Genomic DNA, 17,974 nt, shown 5'->3' on the forward strand with positions numbered 1-17,974 from the left:
TTCCCTTTTTCAGAGGATCATTTGGCCCTTCCTTGGGCCCTGGGTCCAAGAGAGGGGGGTGAGTACTCAGGCAGTGCCTCTAGCTTCTAGTACATAGCCTCAGCCCCCCCTCCCCCCATCCATTTTCTACATCCTGTATTTGCACATTCTCCAAATGTGATCTGATCCAATCTCTTATGAGTCCAAAATTCCTAAGATCTTAAGTCTGAGAGTTGGAAGAAACCTTAATGATCATTACCGGTGAGTCTAGCCCCCTCATTTATAAAAGGAAAAACTGAGGCTCAGTGAGGTAACCTAAAATGGCTTGTCTAAGCTCACAGAGCCAGGATTTGAATCCAGGTCCTTGACTCCAAATCCTGTCCCCTTTTCTATAAGCACAGAGTGAGGAGAGTCCTGGGGAGATTGCCTAGTCCTCACTCTATGTGGTCACGCTTCTTTAGCCCCTGCCCAAGTTACCTGGATGAAGAGCCAAGAAGTGACCAGGGCCAAACTGCTGTACTGCCCATTGAATCGGTAGTGATAGGCGTAGAAGGCAAAGTGGTACAAGTAGAAAAACCTGAAAGCACAGAGAGGACAAGTGAGGGCCTGCCTCTGGCTCCCAGACCTTCTAGACTCTTAACTTCCACTCTCTCAAAAAAGGGAAACAGAAGTGAGGAAAACATTGAGTACCACATCCCAGCTACCATTAAGTAGTGCCCAGGACACTTGGCTTGGGGTCCAGCACTTTGTCCATCATGCCCAGTGAGGAGTCTCTCCTTGCTTAGTGGGAAGCCCACATTCTTCAGGATGTGGTTTTTCCCTCAGGTGTGCCAAGTCCTGGACACTGTCCTGGGGCAGTCGTAGGGCACCTACCTCAGCCAGTGCCTCTTACTGGTGTTGGTGTGGCAGCAGATGGCATCATACTGGTCAGCCAGCCACACAATGAGGATGATGTAGAACGCTGTTGTAGTGTCGTTGAAGAATTCTGACATGATGGCTTCCATACCTGGCAGGAGCAAGGAGAAACAAATGGGTGTACAAAGCACTCTGGGCTCCAAGTGCTTCCCAAAATGGACCGTTTGGTTGGCACCGCCTCAGTGGACGGATTCCTCGCCTTCCTATTTTAGGAGATGATTTCATGAGCATTGCCGACTCTTCTCCCTCACAAGAATAGCTCTGGTCCCTGTCAGTCAATTCTCCTCACTGCTTTGAGTTCTACACCAAGGCCAACCAAAAACACCTTCCCCCGAGCTCTGAAGAACATGAGCACTTGCTAAGACTCTGGAGAATTCTTAATATCCTCAATCTGTGGTGTCCGATTCCAAGGACGAGAGGGTAAAATCTGGGGCTATTAGTGCAGGCTTCAGTAACATTCAGGCCAACACTGGAATAGAATGGGATGTGGCGGCAGGCAGGAAGGGCAGCCACACTTACCAACAAGAGCCAAAATCACTGTGAGCAAGGGTGCAGCGGGGAAGGCGATCGTCATGTTCATCTCCAACATCTGGAGGAGGTCCACTGCAAAATGAGAAGGGCAGGAAATTCCCAACTTAGCAGAATGTCTGGAAGCCTCTTGTCAGGCCAGACAAGGGAGGATCACAGAGCCTGACTACAAGAAGTGCTGGTGACTCTCAGATTGGAGGGGAGAAATGGACCTTTGACTGAGCAGCAAGAACATGAAGGTGGGTGAAGAGAGCTTACAAGCCATGCGCTGGTTTGCTAGGGGTTAAGAAACTTCTTGGAACATCTAGTCAATGGTGGCTACAAGGACCAACAAGACCAAGTCTACCACCCCGGGTCCACTGTGTGTGGCATCTGATGGGCCACTGGGTAGGAAGGCCTCACTAAACAACTGCATTCACAAAACTGAAAAATGCCGAGGACTACAACCCCAAACATGGCAGGTATTTAATAAATGTCTGCACAGTTGAACTTACCAATGAAGACGAAAATCTGGTGGTGCGAATACCGCAGGAGCATTGAGACGGACAGAGTCTGCAATCACAGAATAGGAGGGGTCAGGCTACCGACCACTCTACCAATGGGCACAACTGCATGGGAGAATGGGCAGACCTGGGCCCTGGCAGGAGGCAGTTAAGAACAGACCCACAGGAAGCCTTTTCGGTTTGAGTTTAACAGCAACTCCAATGCAGCAACAATATCATTATTTGCATTTCATAGGTTAGTCAACTGAGGCTCAGAATCAAAACCAAGATTTGAACCCAGTTTTGCTCAACTCCAAACACTGGGTTCTTTCCACTACTGTAAGGCTTCTTAACCTTTCTGTGTCCTGGACACTGTCGGCTGTCAGTCTGGTAAATGTCCACAGACCCCTTCTCAAAATAATGTTTAGTTTTAAATATATAAAATATAGAGAATTACAAAGGAAACCAATTATACTGAAATATACAGTTATCAATTTTTTTTTGAAAGTTCACAGATCCTACCCAGATTACAAACCAATGCATTTGACCTGCTACCCTCTCCAAGTGTGGAAAGGTAGTCAATTATGAATGCTTGCACTTTCCTGATCCATGCAGACTTCATTTAATTAACCTAGAAGCCCTGCCTTATTGTGGAAGTATATGGAAATTAAAGCATGACTTCCTAACCAGGGAGGGTGGTGGTGACAGAGTACAACCTGGTCACTGGGGAAAATGTCAGCTTCATAGTTAAGACAGGACGACTCCCAACGAGGCCCTGATGATGTGGGTACCTGGAGAGCCTGAGTAGTCTATGGGATCCAGTACCTTACTGTCCACCCTCTCTCTTACTGGGAGGTAACTGGTGGGGGACAAAACCTCTCTATGAAAAGATCATGAGACATTCTGCTGGCCGATTAGAGGCTTTTACTAAAAATAGATAAATACAATATAAATGAAAGGAAACAACTCTGAGAAACTGAAAAATCAGTAACGCTCTCAGAGAACAGATAATGAAACACACCTTCCCCTTCTGCTCGAAGAGTTGAGGGACTAAAGGTAGAATGTGACATGGTGACAGATGAGATTGTTCTATCAGCTGTTTCTGCTGAACAGTCCTGTTATAAGGGAAGTTCAACCATGGAAGATGAAAGGGGTGCCACAAAGGGAGTGGGCTGGTTATGTCCAGAAATGGCAGTAATATAAAGGGAAATGTGGGCCTGAGGCTCCACACAGTGAGACTCAACCACTGAAATTGGACATTCTGATGTTGAAAAAGTAGCTCCCTAAATTTTTCCTAGTCAAAATCTAAACTGGAGATTGCCTGTGCCCCTGGCATGTGGTTAGCACTTAAGAAATGTTTCTTCGTTCATTCACCTGGAATCCCAGTTTGGCCAGGTAAGGTATAGTTCTGAGCAGGTCATTCAGGAGAGGAGCCTTTGTAGCTTTAAGTCTTTACAATCAGAATCAGTGACGAGTGCCACATTCTTTTCATGTTCACACTGGGTGTGCCTGCACTACCTATGAGCTCTTCTATGCCCACGGCCCTGGGTTTGATCATCTCTCAGCTCTTGGTCCTTCACCATCACTTTAATAATCATAGGATTTCAGAGCTAGAAGAGTTCTTAGCTCACCTACATCAACCAATCCATTTTATAGGTGGGAAAACTCAGACCCAGTGAGAGACATGGACTCAGAACTAAAGTTCTAGTCCTGCCTCTTAGAAAAACCACACAAATTCAGAGTTGGAAATCACTTCAAATGTCCTTTAGTTTAGAATCTCCGCTCGTGTCTCCAACAAGCCCTACTTAAAGACGTCTCACATAAAGAACTCATGACCTACCAAATCCACCCATTTCATTTCTGAACAGCTGTGGGAGTGGTGCCAGACCACTAGCTATGACTAGTCCTCCAGATGCTTCTTCTAGCTGGGGCTTTATCGTCCATTTGTGCCTCTAAATAATCTTGGAGGTCCCTTCCAGTCCTTGCTCAATGTCCCTTACACAGCACTGGGCTTTCTGAAGAGACCAGGGTCTTTGGCCCGAGCCTCCCAAGGACCACTGCAAGCCTAGAGAGGTTGTAGGTCCAGGTTTGGGACAGGTTAATGAGTCACTTACAAATATGACCATAATGACAAAGGCAGCCAGGTAGGAAGTCCTCGCCATCCACATGCTGACAAAGCGATAATGCTCCCCAGACACAACATTGCGCAGGAAACCTAGGGAAAATCACAAATGTTGGGAGAGGTAATTCCATAAATGATAATAGCTTACTTCTCTTCATATTAAGGTTTGCAAAGCTCACAATAAATGGGTAGGATAATGAGTGTATCATGGCCATATTACACAATTAATATAGGGAAATCCTAAAGTGGGAACTCCTTCCATCAAAGTAGATGATATCCTGATGACTTAGATAAATTCTAGGGAGATGCCCAGGGTCCTCCTGACTGACTCAAGAAAGCAAAGTGTCTGTGGTCACATCATGAGTAAGTCAAGCAGCTGGAACTTCTTAAAAACTCGGGCCCTAGGACATTTCCAGTACACCAAAACCAGGGCCAAGGCCAGAAACAGAAGACACCCCAGTGGTGTCTTCATGTAACCAGGCTGCTCACATTTCCAAAATGATATATAGCTTATGAAGTGGTCCTCACAGCACAATCTTCTGAGGCAGGTAGGGCAAATATGATTCTCACCGTACAGATAAATAAGCTGAGAATTGCAGATGTGGGGACAAAGCCCACCCCTCCTCCACAGCCCCCAAACCACAAGTCTTCCCACCCAACTACATTGCTGTTCTTGGGCTGTAGTACACATGCACTCTCTCTCTCTCCCCCTCCCTTCCTCCCTGCAGAAGACTGCCCCCATGAGCTCTGTTTGCCCTCTTCCCTGGTTCTCAGCTCTTTGGCTGAGTTCTGACCCTTGTTTTCTTCATTTTCCGCCAGGGCTTTCACACTGGACATCAAAACATCATCATAACCCAAGAATTCGTCCAGGAGCAAACGGCTAAATCGGTCTCCGAAGCACTGATCCCTTGTAGGGTCTAGATTAGAGGAAGAAGAGAAATATGTCTGTGAGCTGAAAATCCAGGTCAGATTGGAGCAAATGTTCCTGTGGCAACATCAGACCTGCCTCGACAAATGCTGCCTTCCACTGCCTGTTTCCATTGTATTTTGCGCTGCCCCCGCAATCTTCACTGGACCCTCATAATTCCAAGGGAGGCAGGGCAGAGGTCACAAGCCACATTCCATAGATGAGGAAACATCTGAGATAGGAAGTAACTTAAGGTCACACCAAGCTACCCAGTGGCAGATTTAGATGAGAACATCCTCACTCCTGGTCTGTTTGCTTTTCACATTCCCTAAATCCCAAACCCAGCTCCTATTTGTACAGGACTTTACAGAAATCATCTCATTTGAATTTCATTAAAACCCCATGAGGTGATACCTAAGGCCTGTCATTAGAGAGATTCAAGGACTTGTTCTAGGCCCTCTGGCAGTTTAGGGAGAGAGTCAGAACCTGAACCAGGCCTTCCATCAGAACACAAGATCTCAGCTCCCTCCACACCACCCTCCTTGATGCTCTTCTGGACACCATGCCCTGCCTTTCCCTTAACCTATGGATATTTCAAAGTGCCAGGCCACTGAAGAAACAAGCGGTCTTGTCCCACTCTCCCCCAGGAACACATGGGAAAGTGGAGAGGAACAAAGACTCGAGAGCCAGAAGAAGTGGGGCCGTATCCTGCCTCTGCTGCAAAGTGCTCCTCTCCACCTCAGCTGCTGCTTCTGTAAAATAAGGCTCTGACCAGCTAGTTTCTAAGTTCTCTTCAGCTCTGACAACCTATAGGCCCATTAAAGAGGTGCATGTGGGGTTTATTGTTTTGTTTTTTTTTTTTTTTTAGGGGGAGGAATGAGAGCTAAGACAAGGGAGATCATTCACATAAGACTCTGGGATGACATTATAACCTAGTAATTCAAGGGCTAAGGGAGTAATTTCTAGCCGAGGCAGCAGCCTGTGAGAAAATAAATATTGTGAAAGGCCGAGATGAGAGAAGTGTGTACATTATAGACACAGGGGAATATTTTGTGCAAATACAAAAAGAGGAGAAAGGGAATATTCAGTTTGGAAATAGGCAGTACTCCAGTTAGGTTGGAACATGGAACGGGAAGGGAAATAATATGAAATAAGCCTAGAAAGGAAGGTTGGAGGTATATCCAAGTATAACCAGGTTAAGGGACAGAGGAAGGGGGAGGGAAAGAAGGTGACATGGGGAGAGAGATAGGGGGGAGAGGGAGAGAGAGAAAGAGAAGGAACAATTCAGATTGGAAAACTAGGGTTTTAAGGATGCTGTGGTGCCCACAATAGAAGCAGGGAAGTTTGGACAGACAGGTTTAAGGAAGGAAGATAAGCAGTGTGGCTTTGGATATGCTGAGTTTGAAATGCCTATGGTACATTTAGTTGGCAATCTAGGCCTAGTGTGCAGGAGAGACTCAGGCAGGATGTACAAATGTGGATAGCACCTCTCTGGAAGTGGAGTAATTTCCACAGAAAATTTAACATACAGGAGTAGAGGAGGTCGCTGAGATAATGTAAACCAAAAGAAAGGAGGAATGACTTCTAACCGCACAAAGGTGGAAACTGAGTGGTCTGACAAAGGAGACAGAAGGAAAAGTCAGGCAGGTAGGCACAAGAAAAAAGTGTCATAATCCAAGGCAGCAGAGCGTATCTGAGAGAAGGTTGGCCAATAGTCTCAATAGCTGCAAAAAGGTCAGGAGATATATAGGCCATCAGATTTTGTATGTAAGATTTTTGTAAAAATAAGATACATAAAACAGATCAATTAATTAGAGATTTAGAAGACAAAGCATATTCTTGAAGCTTGATTGTAAAGGGGCAGAAAAGTGAATGGACTTGTGGTTTAAAAAAAAAAGTGTAGCACTCAGGAGACAGCAGTGAAAAGAAGTGTTATGAGATAATCATATGAAGTGGACAGTTTTTAAAGATGAGGTTAGTAGAGGTGGCAGGAGCAAAAAGTACATTAAGCACTCCCCAAAACTCCTCCGAACAGATATGAGAAATTCAGAAAAGAGTCAGCATGAGTCACATGTCTAGTAAGGACTGGTACAGGGAGGCAGACAAAGAGGTCTGTAGACACTAAGGACAGCTCCTGGCCACAATTGGCAACCCAGAACAGTCTAACCCAGGAAGAGACTGTGCACCAGAGTAAGTGGAGTTCTCAGACCCATACAGGGCCCCTCAACTTAATGAGTATTAACTGGCAGCTTTATCACTACCCATCTCTGACTACTCGGTCATAGATAAAGGGTGGGCTAAGAAGGCGACCTGTGTTCAGGGCATGGGTAGAACAACATTCAGGGATAAGGAGCCCTATGCTCTACATTAAGAGGATCAAGTTCAGAAGCAAGCAGCAGCAAGGATGTAGCTCAGACCCCAGAAGCACAGTGGGATCTTGGCTGTACCTTCTAGCCCAACTGAAGCCTGCAGAAGAATAAACATAGCAAGAATCCTAGCCCACTTTTGTCAGTACTTGCCAGCTGGCTGACTGTAGCAGAATTCTCCCTGTTCAGACCCAAACCCAGAGCAAGAACGAGCAGAGCTCAGACCATGGGGAGCAGCAATTAGACAGCTCACTTTGGAGGCACTGAAGGCTCACACGTTCCCAGCCTGAGCTGTCCCTGAGATTCTGGGAGATCACAACACTCAAGACCCCAAGAAAGCAGTAGCAGGACCAGCCCAGACCTGCCCTCTACAAAGCCCACTTCTAACAACAAGTTTAAAAGAAGCCTGGAAGAATGAACAAATAAAAAAAAAGATCTGTATGAACTGATGCAGAGTGAACAAAACCAAGAGAACAGCTTATACCAAGACAACACAACTGTAAAGATGGACAACCTTGAAAGACTTAGGGACTCTGATCAGAGCACTCACTAGCCACAATCTTAGAGAACTACTACATATTTCACCACCTTCTGAAAGAGGTGAAAGACTCAGAATGAGACATATATGTAGCATGTACACGTGTGTATAAAAGACATACAAGTCTTTTATCATCTGAAAGCCTAATTGTTAGGAAGGGGAAATAATCCTTTCACTGCCTGCCTCCCAAGGTTATCGTAAGGAAGGAATTTTGTAAACCTTATAGAGCTATGCTATTTCCAAAAAATCTAGTTTCAACATGGCTTTCTGTTCCATGTGTGTATTTTAGAACCTGAGCTACATCAAGTGGTCCAGGAAGTAACTGCACAAAGCAGATGCCACAGAACCTTCTTTTCATGAAGAGGCAGAATTGGTCTCCAAGCAGCCACTAACGAGTCCAACACAGATCTGAACAAGGATCTCTCTAAAAACATGCCTGACAAGTGGTCATCCAGCCTTTGCCTTGCCTTCCAGAGAGGAGGAACCCATCACGTCCACTCTCGGACAGTTCTAATTGTTGAGAAGTCTTCCCTCTTATCAAATGTAAACTTGTCTCTCTGAAACTCCACCTAGCCACTCGGGTAAGCAGGAATAAAAACGGAAAAGTCTGAGCAGCCTCAATTGATGTTAACTTTCATTTGATCCTTTATCAGGGCTATTTAATCATCTCTGCTATAGTTACAATCCTTTCATTCTTCCCTAAGCAACCCTCTCAAGATCTCTGCAGCAGCACTTACACGTCTCCCCTAAAGTCACCATCCTCATTCCCCTAAAGTCAGCCGTCCCCATCCTTGAAATATCTTCTCATGGCTACAGTATATAGTCTAACATAGACTATTGCCTCCCCAAGACCTGACAGTAAGTCTTTGTACAATCCACCATGCTGAGCTTATTGACGATGCAGTCCATTTAAAATCCTCAGTTCTTCAGATGTATTAACTGCCCTCCACACTCATTTTGTACTTGTTAAGCTGAATTTCTGAAGTTCATTTTTTATCCCAAATGTAAAACCTTATTTTTTTTCTTATTAGACTTGTTTTTAATTGGAGAAACAGACAATGAATGATCAATAACTACGTGTCAAGGCTGGCCACTCATACCAGCTTTGAATCCAACTATGACTCTATTACTGTCTAGTGCACATTTCTACATCTTTTATAGAAAAAAAGCACAAGGAGCTTTATCAGATATTTTGCTAAAAAATCTGAGAATACTCTAGCTATAGAAGTCTGCTGATAGCCCAGCTTAGTAAGAAACTGAGGTTAGCTATATGGCTCAGTGGATAGACAGCAGGACTCGAGAAGATCTTAGTTCAAATCCAGCCTCAAACATTACAATTTGCATGACCATGGGCAAGTCTTCTAACCTCTGTTTGCCTTAATTCACTGGGAGAAGGAAATGACAAACTACTCTGCCAGTATCTTTACTGGCATGCTGTGGTCCACAGGGTCACAAAAGAATCAACAAGCACTCATTATGTGTCCACTACGTGCTTGACATGGGGCCAGATGAGGGGATACAAAGACACAAGTGAAATAGTCCCTGCTCACAAGGAGTTTATACTCTAATAGAGGAGACAAGAAGTTACACAGGGTGACCCAAAAGTCTTGGTGCAGTTTAAAGGTATTTATAATGACCTGTTCTTGGTTAATTCATGCTGGCTTCTTGTTTCATGTCATGTCTGACTCCTCAAAACCCCCATTTTTGGGGTATTCTTGGTGAAGATACTTGCCATTTCCTTCTCCAGGTCATTTTACAGATGAGGAAACTGAGACAAATGGGATTAAATGACTTGCCCAGAGTCTTCATGACTCCAGGCTCAGCGCTCCATCCACTGTGCCACACAGGCACCCAGTTAGCAGACTCCCTTCTCTTCTCTTTTTTTGAAAATCATGACATTTGCCCTTCTCTAATTCTCTAATCCTAACCTACTCCATCACTCACAGCCCCGTAAATGGCTCTATGGTCCCTTGACTTGAAGCTATAAAAAGACTGCTAAGTGCTATCTTGCTATCTCCTAATTTACCCCACAAAACTTTTGCTCTGTCTTTTACAGTCTAATGATTACTCTCCTTAGCCAAGAAAAAAGCAACAAAAATGAACTGGGAAGTTCTTCCTTCTCTCTGTCAGTAATGATCCACACTCACCTGAAAGGGATAACCCTATCCCTGCTGATTCTTTTTCCCTTAATTCTGTTAAAAGAATCTCATTGAAAACCTTTCTGTTGTACCTTAGCTTTAATACTCCAGGTACTATTATTTTATAAAATGTTTTTATTAATGTCCTTTTTTTTCTAACATCTCCAAAGTTTTCCCTAGGACCCTTCACCTCCCAAAGAGCCACTCCACATAATAAATAGTATTTTTTAAAGATGAAGAAATCAGCAGAACTGATTAACACAATAAAAAAGTCTGAAAATATATGCAAGTACAAGATTTATGGACCTCCCTCCTTTGCAATGGGGTGGGATGGCAGTTTTGGACACTATTCTTACATAGAACTGTTATGCAACCCTTGGATTCACCATCTGTTCATATTCAGATACAAGTGTGAGCTCACCAATTTAGAATTTTCCTCCAGTGATGCAGATCACAGTCTACCCATGTCTTCCCTATCCTGTACAACTCTTGCTCATCCCCTCCCCTATGTTTGCCACAGAAGGCCCACCTAAACTTCTCGAGGTCTTTTCTCATTTTCCTTGGACTCTGGGGGCACCAATAGAGTATCCCGGTTATCTACCTGTTATCTCATATTCCTGCCAGGTGACCAGCCCACCTCTTCTTTATTTTATACCACTGAATGTTATCTTTCATCTTGTTCCTCTTTGGACCTCCTCCTTGGTTTTATGTAGCACTGCCTACTCTGCCCTTCCCCTCTCCATTTGATATTCACCTTTTTGAGATTGTTGCATACCTATTTCAGTGTCATATAGTGACCCCAGCAAACTGTTGTGAGCCTTTGTTTTCACGGGAAGCCTGGGGTATTAAAGGAGTTATGCTATTTGTGGAAGGAAACCATTCTATGTCTCTTAAAAACAGAAGATGGCAGGTGGGCTTCATGTTCATATCAGTCTCTTTGGACCACTGCCCCTTCTCTTTGTCAGAAGGATTACTTCTATTTCTGTCTTCAGAATTAATTTCTGAGAGCCTTCTATTCTCCCCACGCTGGTTAAGATCTTACCTATCCTTCTGCCGAGCTCTTTGAAACTTGCTTTCCCCACATCTAAACTGCAGGTCAGCTGACGTCTGCCCATCTTAGCCTTCTTTCACAAATTCCACGATGAAATGGCCATTTCCTCCTAAGGTTTCCATCATTTCCATCCCCACAACCAGATCCTCCTTGTTAATGAGAGAATCTGATCCAGAATAAAAATCCCCCACTGATTGCTCCATCTCTTGAAGCAAGTCAAGCAGACACGCTGCTCTGCTTTAAGCAGACAGAGTGCTCTATAGCAGATACTGTTGCTGGTTCTTTATTTTTGAAGAGGACCAGTGACATCATGGGGTGATGTCTTGACTTGCCTGTGAACTGGATTTAAGTGAAGTAGAGCTGCACAAAGTCGTCAGCCTCATTCTCTTCCAGAATCATCCAAGTCCAGTAGCAAGACAAAAGTCAAGATGACTGGCACTGGTCCAGAATGCAGTGGATAACCTAGGTGTCTTCAATGTCTAACCAAGCTCTAAGTGCTCCACAGCGCTTGCTTCAGCCACCTTCGTGGTTGTTGAAACAAATTGTTTTTATTCACCCATTCCACTAGGGGAAAACCTTCACATGCTTGGGGAGACGGATGTCCCTCTGACTCTGAGGTCTGTTGGTTACCTTCAGCCTGGTTCAGCCTGTTTCATGAGATGGTTTTACTGGAGTATGGCTGCTGCACATGCTACAGCCTCCTGGAGCCACAGGCGAGAGCTGAGTGCCATGTGGACTCCAAAGGTGGATAAAAGCCCTCACACCAGAGGAGCTAGTACTCCCTGAACATATGATATTGCTGGCAGAGTGCTGAGCATTTGGTTTTTTGTTGAAGATTATTTCTAGGTCCAGAATAAATTTTTAATGCTTGCCTCTTAAACCAGTGCATTTACCATTAAGTGAAAAGCTTGCCAAATTAACTTCGGTGAACAGGTGAGTCAGGTGAATTAACTTGTCAAAACCGCATTTGGTCCCTGGGAGTGTGGTCTGTGACAGTTTTGGAAATGATGCATTGGAGCAAGATGGGGCCTGATCTCATAGAAATACTAAAGTTTGGCTCCAGGACCTTCATCTGTCCAGGAAAATAACAGCAGGTCAGGTACATACTCCATACTCTCTTCACATAACAGGGGCAAGGGAAGATACAAAAAAATAAAACAAAACCCAGAGTTGGGGGAGATCAAGAAATATTATGGAATTGTATTAGTGGAACTGATTTTAGTAATCATCTAGTCCAACTCTTATCCCTCCTCCTCTGTAAAATACCCAACAAGGTATTCCCATTCTCTGCCTGAAGACCTCCAATAAGGGAGGAAGACCATCCCACTCTGGGACAGCTGTTAGGAAGCTTATCCTTACAATTAACTGAAATTTGACTCTTTGAAGCTTCTCGTCACTGTTCCTAGCTTTGCCCTCTAGGGTCACATGGGACAGGTAAGCCCCAGGCCTTCAAATATCTGACAACACCTTCCATGTCCTATATCTGCTCTTTTACAAATGAGTTCTACAAAAACTGGGTCACAGGATGTTGAGACAATTACATACAGATAAGCAGAATGTCTCTTGTGATTGCATCAGTCTGTAACCATTCTCTACTGACTTCGACCCTAACTCTCCATGCAGCATAGCAGATAGTCTCTGTGAGAAGTGAAAGCCAAAACAATCCATATGTGCTGGGCAGCTTCCTGACAACAACCTAAGCAAGCTGGCTGTCAGGCAACGAACATACAGGTAAGGACCTATGCTCAAAGGCCTGAGCAGAACTTGTGGACACATCTACAGCAAGAAGCAATAAAAGAGGACTTCGTTGGTCTTGGAGTCAGAAAAGACTGGGAAGCCCGCTATCTGTAGGACTGTAAACAAATCACATAAACTCTCTGGACCTCAGTGTCTTCAACCATAGAACAAGGATTACAGTGCCTACTCTTCTAAGTGTATTAAGGTTCCAGTGAGAAAATGTATGTCAAACATTGTGCAAACTTGAAAACCTTATACATGTCAGTTATATCGCTGCTATTACTGGTGTCTGATGCCAAGGAGCCATGATTTTGTGGGGTCTAAGTACTTCTTCCACTGATGAAAACAGCAACGAACCATGGCTTGGTATTCAGATTGCCATAGTTTAAAATAATTTTTTCTTAATTGCCATTTTGCCCACAAAAGCTAATTTCCCCAAACTTGGTCCTTCTCCAAACTTGCCCATTTCTGCTGGATTCTACACCACTCTTCTGATCAAAGCAGTCTGAAACTGCTCCTTGACTCTCCACTCTCACTCCCTCCCTCGATGCCAGCACATGCCATGTCCTATTCTTCCACAGTACTTTCTGCCTGCGTCATCTTTCTGCTCATACAGCCCTCACCGCCTCTTGTATGAACTACTGCAACAGCCTTTCGTTGTTTTCCCTACTGCAAATCTGTCCTCTACATAGTTTCAAAATAAATATTACAATAATATGATACAATGGTAACAAAAATCTGACCATATCAGCCCCCCCACCCCACCATTACCTCAAAAACCAATAGCACTCTGCTCCTGTTATAGCAAAATACAAAATCCTCAGCTGGGCCTTTAAGGTCATCCATAATCTTTCTCTTTTTTTGACAGCACTGAAAACTGATTTTTAATGATAACTTGCAACTCAAACACAGGCCAGGTAATGGGACAATGGCACTGTGCTGATGGAGGCTCTCAGCCTGGGGTGCTGGTAATCTGGGAGGGCATCAGGGCAGAGACTCCTTGAAACAGTGTTGCTACCTTGCTGGCCAGATCCTTGGCCTTCTCGGGAGCTGCCAGAGCAGTTTCCTTCACCTTCTCAGTGGCTTCCTTAGCTATTTCAACAAGAAGCTTCGCCTTGCAGTTTGGCCAAGATTTACTCGAAGCCTTTGATGGTCTTGGTCACATTACTTTCCAATCTCGCCAGGCCAAACTCCTGTACGGCTCTGGAGACCCCAAACAAACTGGAGGAGACCCAGGCCTCCTGTTGGATTTCCATCTGGCCACTGTTTTCAGGGTTCACACAATAAACACATCTTTCCTCCACCACCATCAGCCATGCTAGACTGATATTCCAGGTGAAAGTGGTCACTCTGGTTCTGTGGGTCCACAATGGAGTCCTCGAGGATGTGTACTGAGTAGGCTCCATTAGGAGGAAAGAAGTGCTCTGCCCAGTGGGCATCCTGTTGGTTTTCATTAGATGCTACGTGGACAGCAGCTTCATGCCCTCATGCCAGGCTTGCTGTGGGGGTTGGAGGAATGCTGCTAGCAGGCAGCAAACACTTGGTCCCAGAAGCTCTGGAGCATGCTCTGCCCAGGAAATACTTCACCATTGTCTTAGCGGGGGTCAGGCAGTGCCAGGGGACTCATAGCATTGGGGTATAGTGGAGAGATGGGTTGCCGGACTCGTACTCTGTCATCAGCCCAAAGCCACCATCACCACTGCCTCCACTGCCACTGCCATGAGGGTGTGTGAATGCAACCTGACCCTCTCAGGCCCCGCCTCTTCTGTAGAGTTCATAATCTCTCTTCCATTTCCTTTTTCCAGTCACATTTCATATTACTCCTTGAAACTTGTTTCTGGCCAAAGTGGCTCACTAGGTGTACCACATACACAATATTCTGTTTCCCACCTTCTGAGCTGCCTCTGCACACACAGCTAGGCCCCCATGACCGAAATGTACTTTAGCTTTACCTTCACTGCCTGGAATACTTTCAGAAGTACCAGTTCAGGTGCCTCCTGATATCAAAAGGTCATTCCTGGTATCTCCACTAGCTAACACTCTCTACATTGTATTATTTGTACTTACACAAGTGTGTGCACACTGTGTCGCCCTAGCAAAATGCAACCTCCCTGAGATCAGGGCTTGTTTCATTTGTGTCTCTGTATCCTCAGTCCCTGGCACAGAACCCTGAACACACGAGGTGCTCCACAAGTGCTTGTTGGATTGAACTGAGATGTCTGCTGATGGAGAAGACTCTCCAAACTTAGCTGGCCAGGTCCTTGGATGAATAAACAGTTCCTCACCACCCTTTCCAGCTCACAGAGCCTGCTGGAGGCCTCCCCCAGCATCTTCTGCCACCAACTATGCCTCTGAAAAACCACAAGGAGGCACCAGGGCAGATTACAATCTATAGCTGCACCTCATCAAAAACTGAAAACTCAAAACCTGAAGGAACAGGTGCTGGATCTAGAGCCCAGCAGTACACATGCTCTCTGGATCACAAACAAACCAGCGACAAGGGCAAATGCACAAGGTTGTTCCTGACAGCTCAGGATTCCCTGGCCTTCTGAGGAGTCTGAGAATAGGATATGAGCAAGGGAGGCCCCTCTAAAATCCCCAAGAACACTGGAAGTAAAGGAAAGGGTCTTTGAATATGAAAGATAGATTGGTGGTGTCATGTACTCGGACTTGAAAAATCACAAATTAATGTTACTAATGTTGTACTGTATTTTTATTTTTTTGTTAAGTACTGTCCAATTACATTTTAATATGGTTTGGACTATGTGACTGACATCCCTTATCTGGACCAACTCATATTCAAGCAAGAATGCCCTCATATTAATCATGGCTGACACTTTTAGGGAGCTTTAAAAAGCACTTTACAAATATCTCATTACGCAATCTTTATTAGAACCCTATGAAGAAGCCAAAGCTCAGAGATATTAAGCAACAGGCCCAGAGTTACCGAGCTCTCAAGGGTCAAGCACTCAGCACTCTAACACACTGCCTTTACAATATCCCCCAGAGGTCATCTAGTCCCTGCCTGAATAAGTCCAACTATAAGAAACTTACTGACCTCCTGAAGCAGTCAATTCCTCTTTGACTGAGAAATGATCCAATTACTGGCAGGTTTTCCCTCATACTGAGCTAAATGGTCTCCCGGTGTCACTTCCCCTCAGTGCTCCCACTCTGCAGCCGGAGACAACCAGCCTCAGTCTCACTCCTCTTCCCCACGACAGCTTGAAAACAGCTTCAAGTCTACCTCAACATCTTCTCTTCAGGGACCACAGAACACAGATATTAAAGCTAGAGGGAACTTCACATAGCCCCTATGGAAAAACACTCTCAAAGAACTGATCTGCCCAATTCCACAAAGGGAGAGTTTAGTCTTAGCTCTAAGCATGGAAATAATATTATTCTTCTGAAAATGGACTGTTCCAAGGTGTCCTGTGGAGGCGCCAATGGGGTTCAACTTACCCAGTGTCACCACCATGACTGGGATGCTGAGGCGCTGCCGAGTGCTCTGAGACAATCGTAAAAACCCATACTCCAAAGAATATTCCACTATGTACTCTTCTTGGGGCCACACTAGAAGAGAACAAGGAAAAGAGGAATAAGCATTTTAGATGGAAAAGATGAAATTCCAGTTTCCTTAGACATCCCCTTCCCACCACACAACTGGAAAGAAGTTAAAGTAACATGACAAGGAAAAAGACCAGAGAATTTAGAGCTGAAAGATGCCTTAGGTATCCTGTCCAATTCTTTACTTTACAGGGGAAGACCCAGACCCAGAGATTTTAACTAGTAAAAGGCAGAGTTAGAACCTGAATCCAAAAGCAAAGACTCCTATTACTAGGAACTATTTAAACTATTTAACACAGTACTAGAAATGCTAGCTGTAGCAGTAAGACAAGAAAGAAAAGTCTTTCTTGAAGAAGAATAAGCATGGGCAAAGAGGAAATGAAACTACTGCTTTTTGCAGATGATAAGGTTTATTTAGAAATCCGGAAGAATTAACCAACAATTATTGAAACAATAAATTCAGCAAAGTTGAAGGATATCAAATAAATCCACACAAATCATCAGCATTTCTGCATATCAACAACAAAATCCATCAGGAAGAGCTAGAAAGAGAAATTGCATTCAAAATAATTACAGAAGCTACAAAATACTTGGGCGTGTATTTTTCAAGATGCACTCAAGAACTTTATGAATGCAACTATAAAACACTGTAGAAATAAAGAGAGACCTAGGTAATCAGAGAAGTATTAACTGCTCATGGCTAGGTTGAGCTAATTTAACAAAAATGACAATACCACCTATATTAATTTAATATTCAATGTTATATCAATTAAACTACTAAATATATATTTTATAGAGCTAGAAAAAAACCCCAAAATTCATATGGAAAAACAGAAAAGTAAAAATTCTCAAGGGTTATAATGAAAAAAGTGAGAAGGAAAGAGATTATCAGTACCAGATTACAAATTGTACTACAGAGCGGTAGTTTTAAAAACAATCTGGCACTGGTTTAAAAATAGAGAGGTCAATCACTGAAAGAGATCTGGTACATAACACAAAGAAGCAAACAAACAGTAGCACTGAAACTGATAACCCCCCAAACCCTGAATTAAAGGAAGAAGAGTTCACTGTTTGACAAAAACTGTCAGGTTCAAACCAAGCCTCATGTCACATACCAAGATAAACTCCAAACAGTTACATAATATATATAAAAAGTCATATCATAAACAAGTTAGAGGAACAGGGTAAAAAAATCACCTTTCAGATCTACGGACAGACGAGATGGTTAAACAAGTGAAAAGATTACATAAGATGAAATGGACAGTTTTGATTATATAAAATTAAATTTCTGCACAAATAAATTTATTGCTTAGTCATTTTTCAGTCATGTCTGAATCTTCATGATCCCATTTGGGATTTTCTAGACAAAGATTCTGTAGTGGTTTGCATTTCTTTCTCCAGCTCATTTTATGGATGAGGAACTTAGGCACACAGGGTAAAGGGATTTGCCCAGGGTCACACAGCTAGTAAGTGTCTAAGGCTAGGTTTGAACTCAGGAAGATGAGTCTTTCTCACTCCAGCCAGCACTCTATCTATTGTATTATCTAGCTCCACAAACTTAATGATGTTAAAATTAGAAGACAAACAAATAAATGGGAAAAACCTCTGTAGCATGGTTCTCTGATAAAGGTCTCATCATATCCAAGA

At 43.9% G+C, this 17,974-nt stretch overlaps 1 protein-coding gene and 1 pseudogene across 2 annotated transcripts in view; both read right to left on the bottom strand.

Moving 5' to 3' along the window:
* The window catches only part of TMEM259 (transmembrane protein 259), a 62,522-nt gene that overhangs the window by 3,596 nt on the left and 40,952 nt on the right, over positions 1 to 17,974 (bottom strand). For both annotated transcript variants that reach the window (XM_072601342.1, XM_072601343.1), the window contains exons 4-10: positions 16,223 to 16,333; positions 4,821 to 4,943; positions 4,019 to 4,119; positions 1,917 to 1,974; positions 1,414 to 1,497; positions 853 to 985; positions 457 to 556 (exon numbers count right to left, since the gene is read on the bottom strand). In XM_072601342.1, the coding sequence (XP_072457443.1) occupies positions 457 to 556; positions 853 to 985; positions 1,414 to 1,497; positions 1,917 to 1,974; positions 4,019 to 4,119; positions 4,821 to 4,943; positions 16,223 to 16,333 (710 nt within the window). The remainder of the gene's footprint in view (positions 1 to 456; positions 557 to 852; positions 986 to 1,413; positions 1,498 to 1,916; positions 1,975 to 4,018; positions 4,120 to 4,820; positions 4,944 to 16,222; positions 16,334 to 17,974) is intronic.
* Positions 4,950 to 16,216, bottom strand: LOC140499651 (PRELI domain-containing protein 1, mitochondrial pseudogene; annotated as a pseudogene).

The sequence above is a fragment of the Notamacropus eugenii genome, chromosome 4 (assembly GCF_028372415.1).
Source record: "Notamacropus eugenii isolate mMacEug1 chromosome 4, mMacEug1.pri_v2, whole genome shotgun sequence".
Classification (NCBI taxonomy): Eukaryota; Metazoa; Chordata; class Mammalia; order Diprotodontia; family Macropodidae; genus Notamacropus; species Notamacropus eugenii.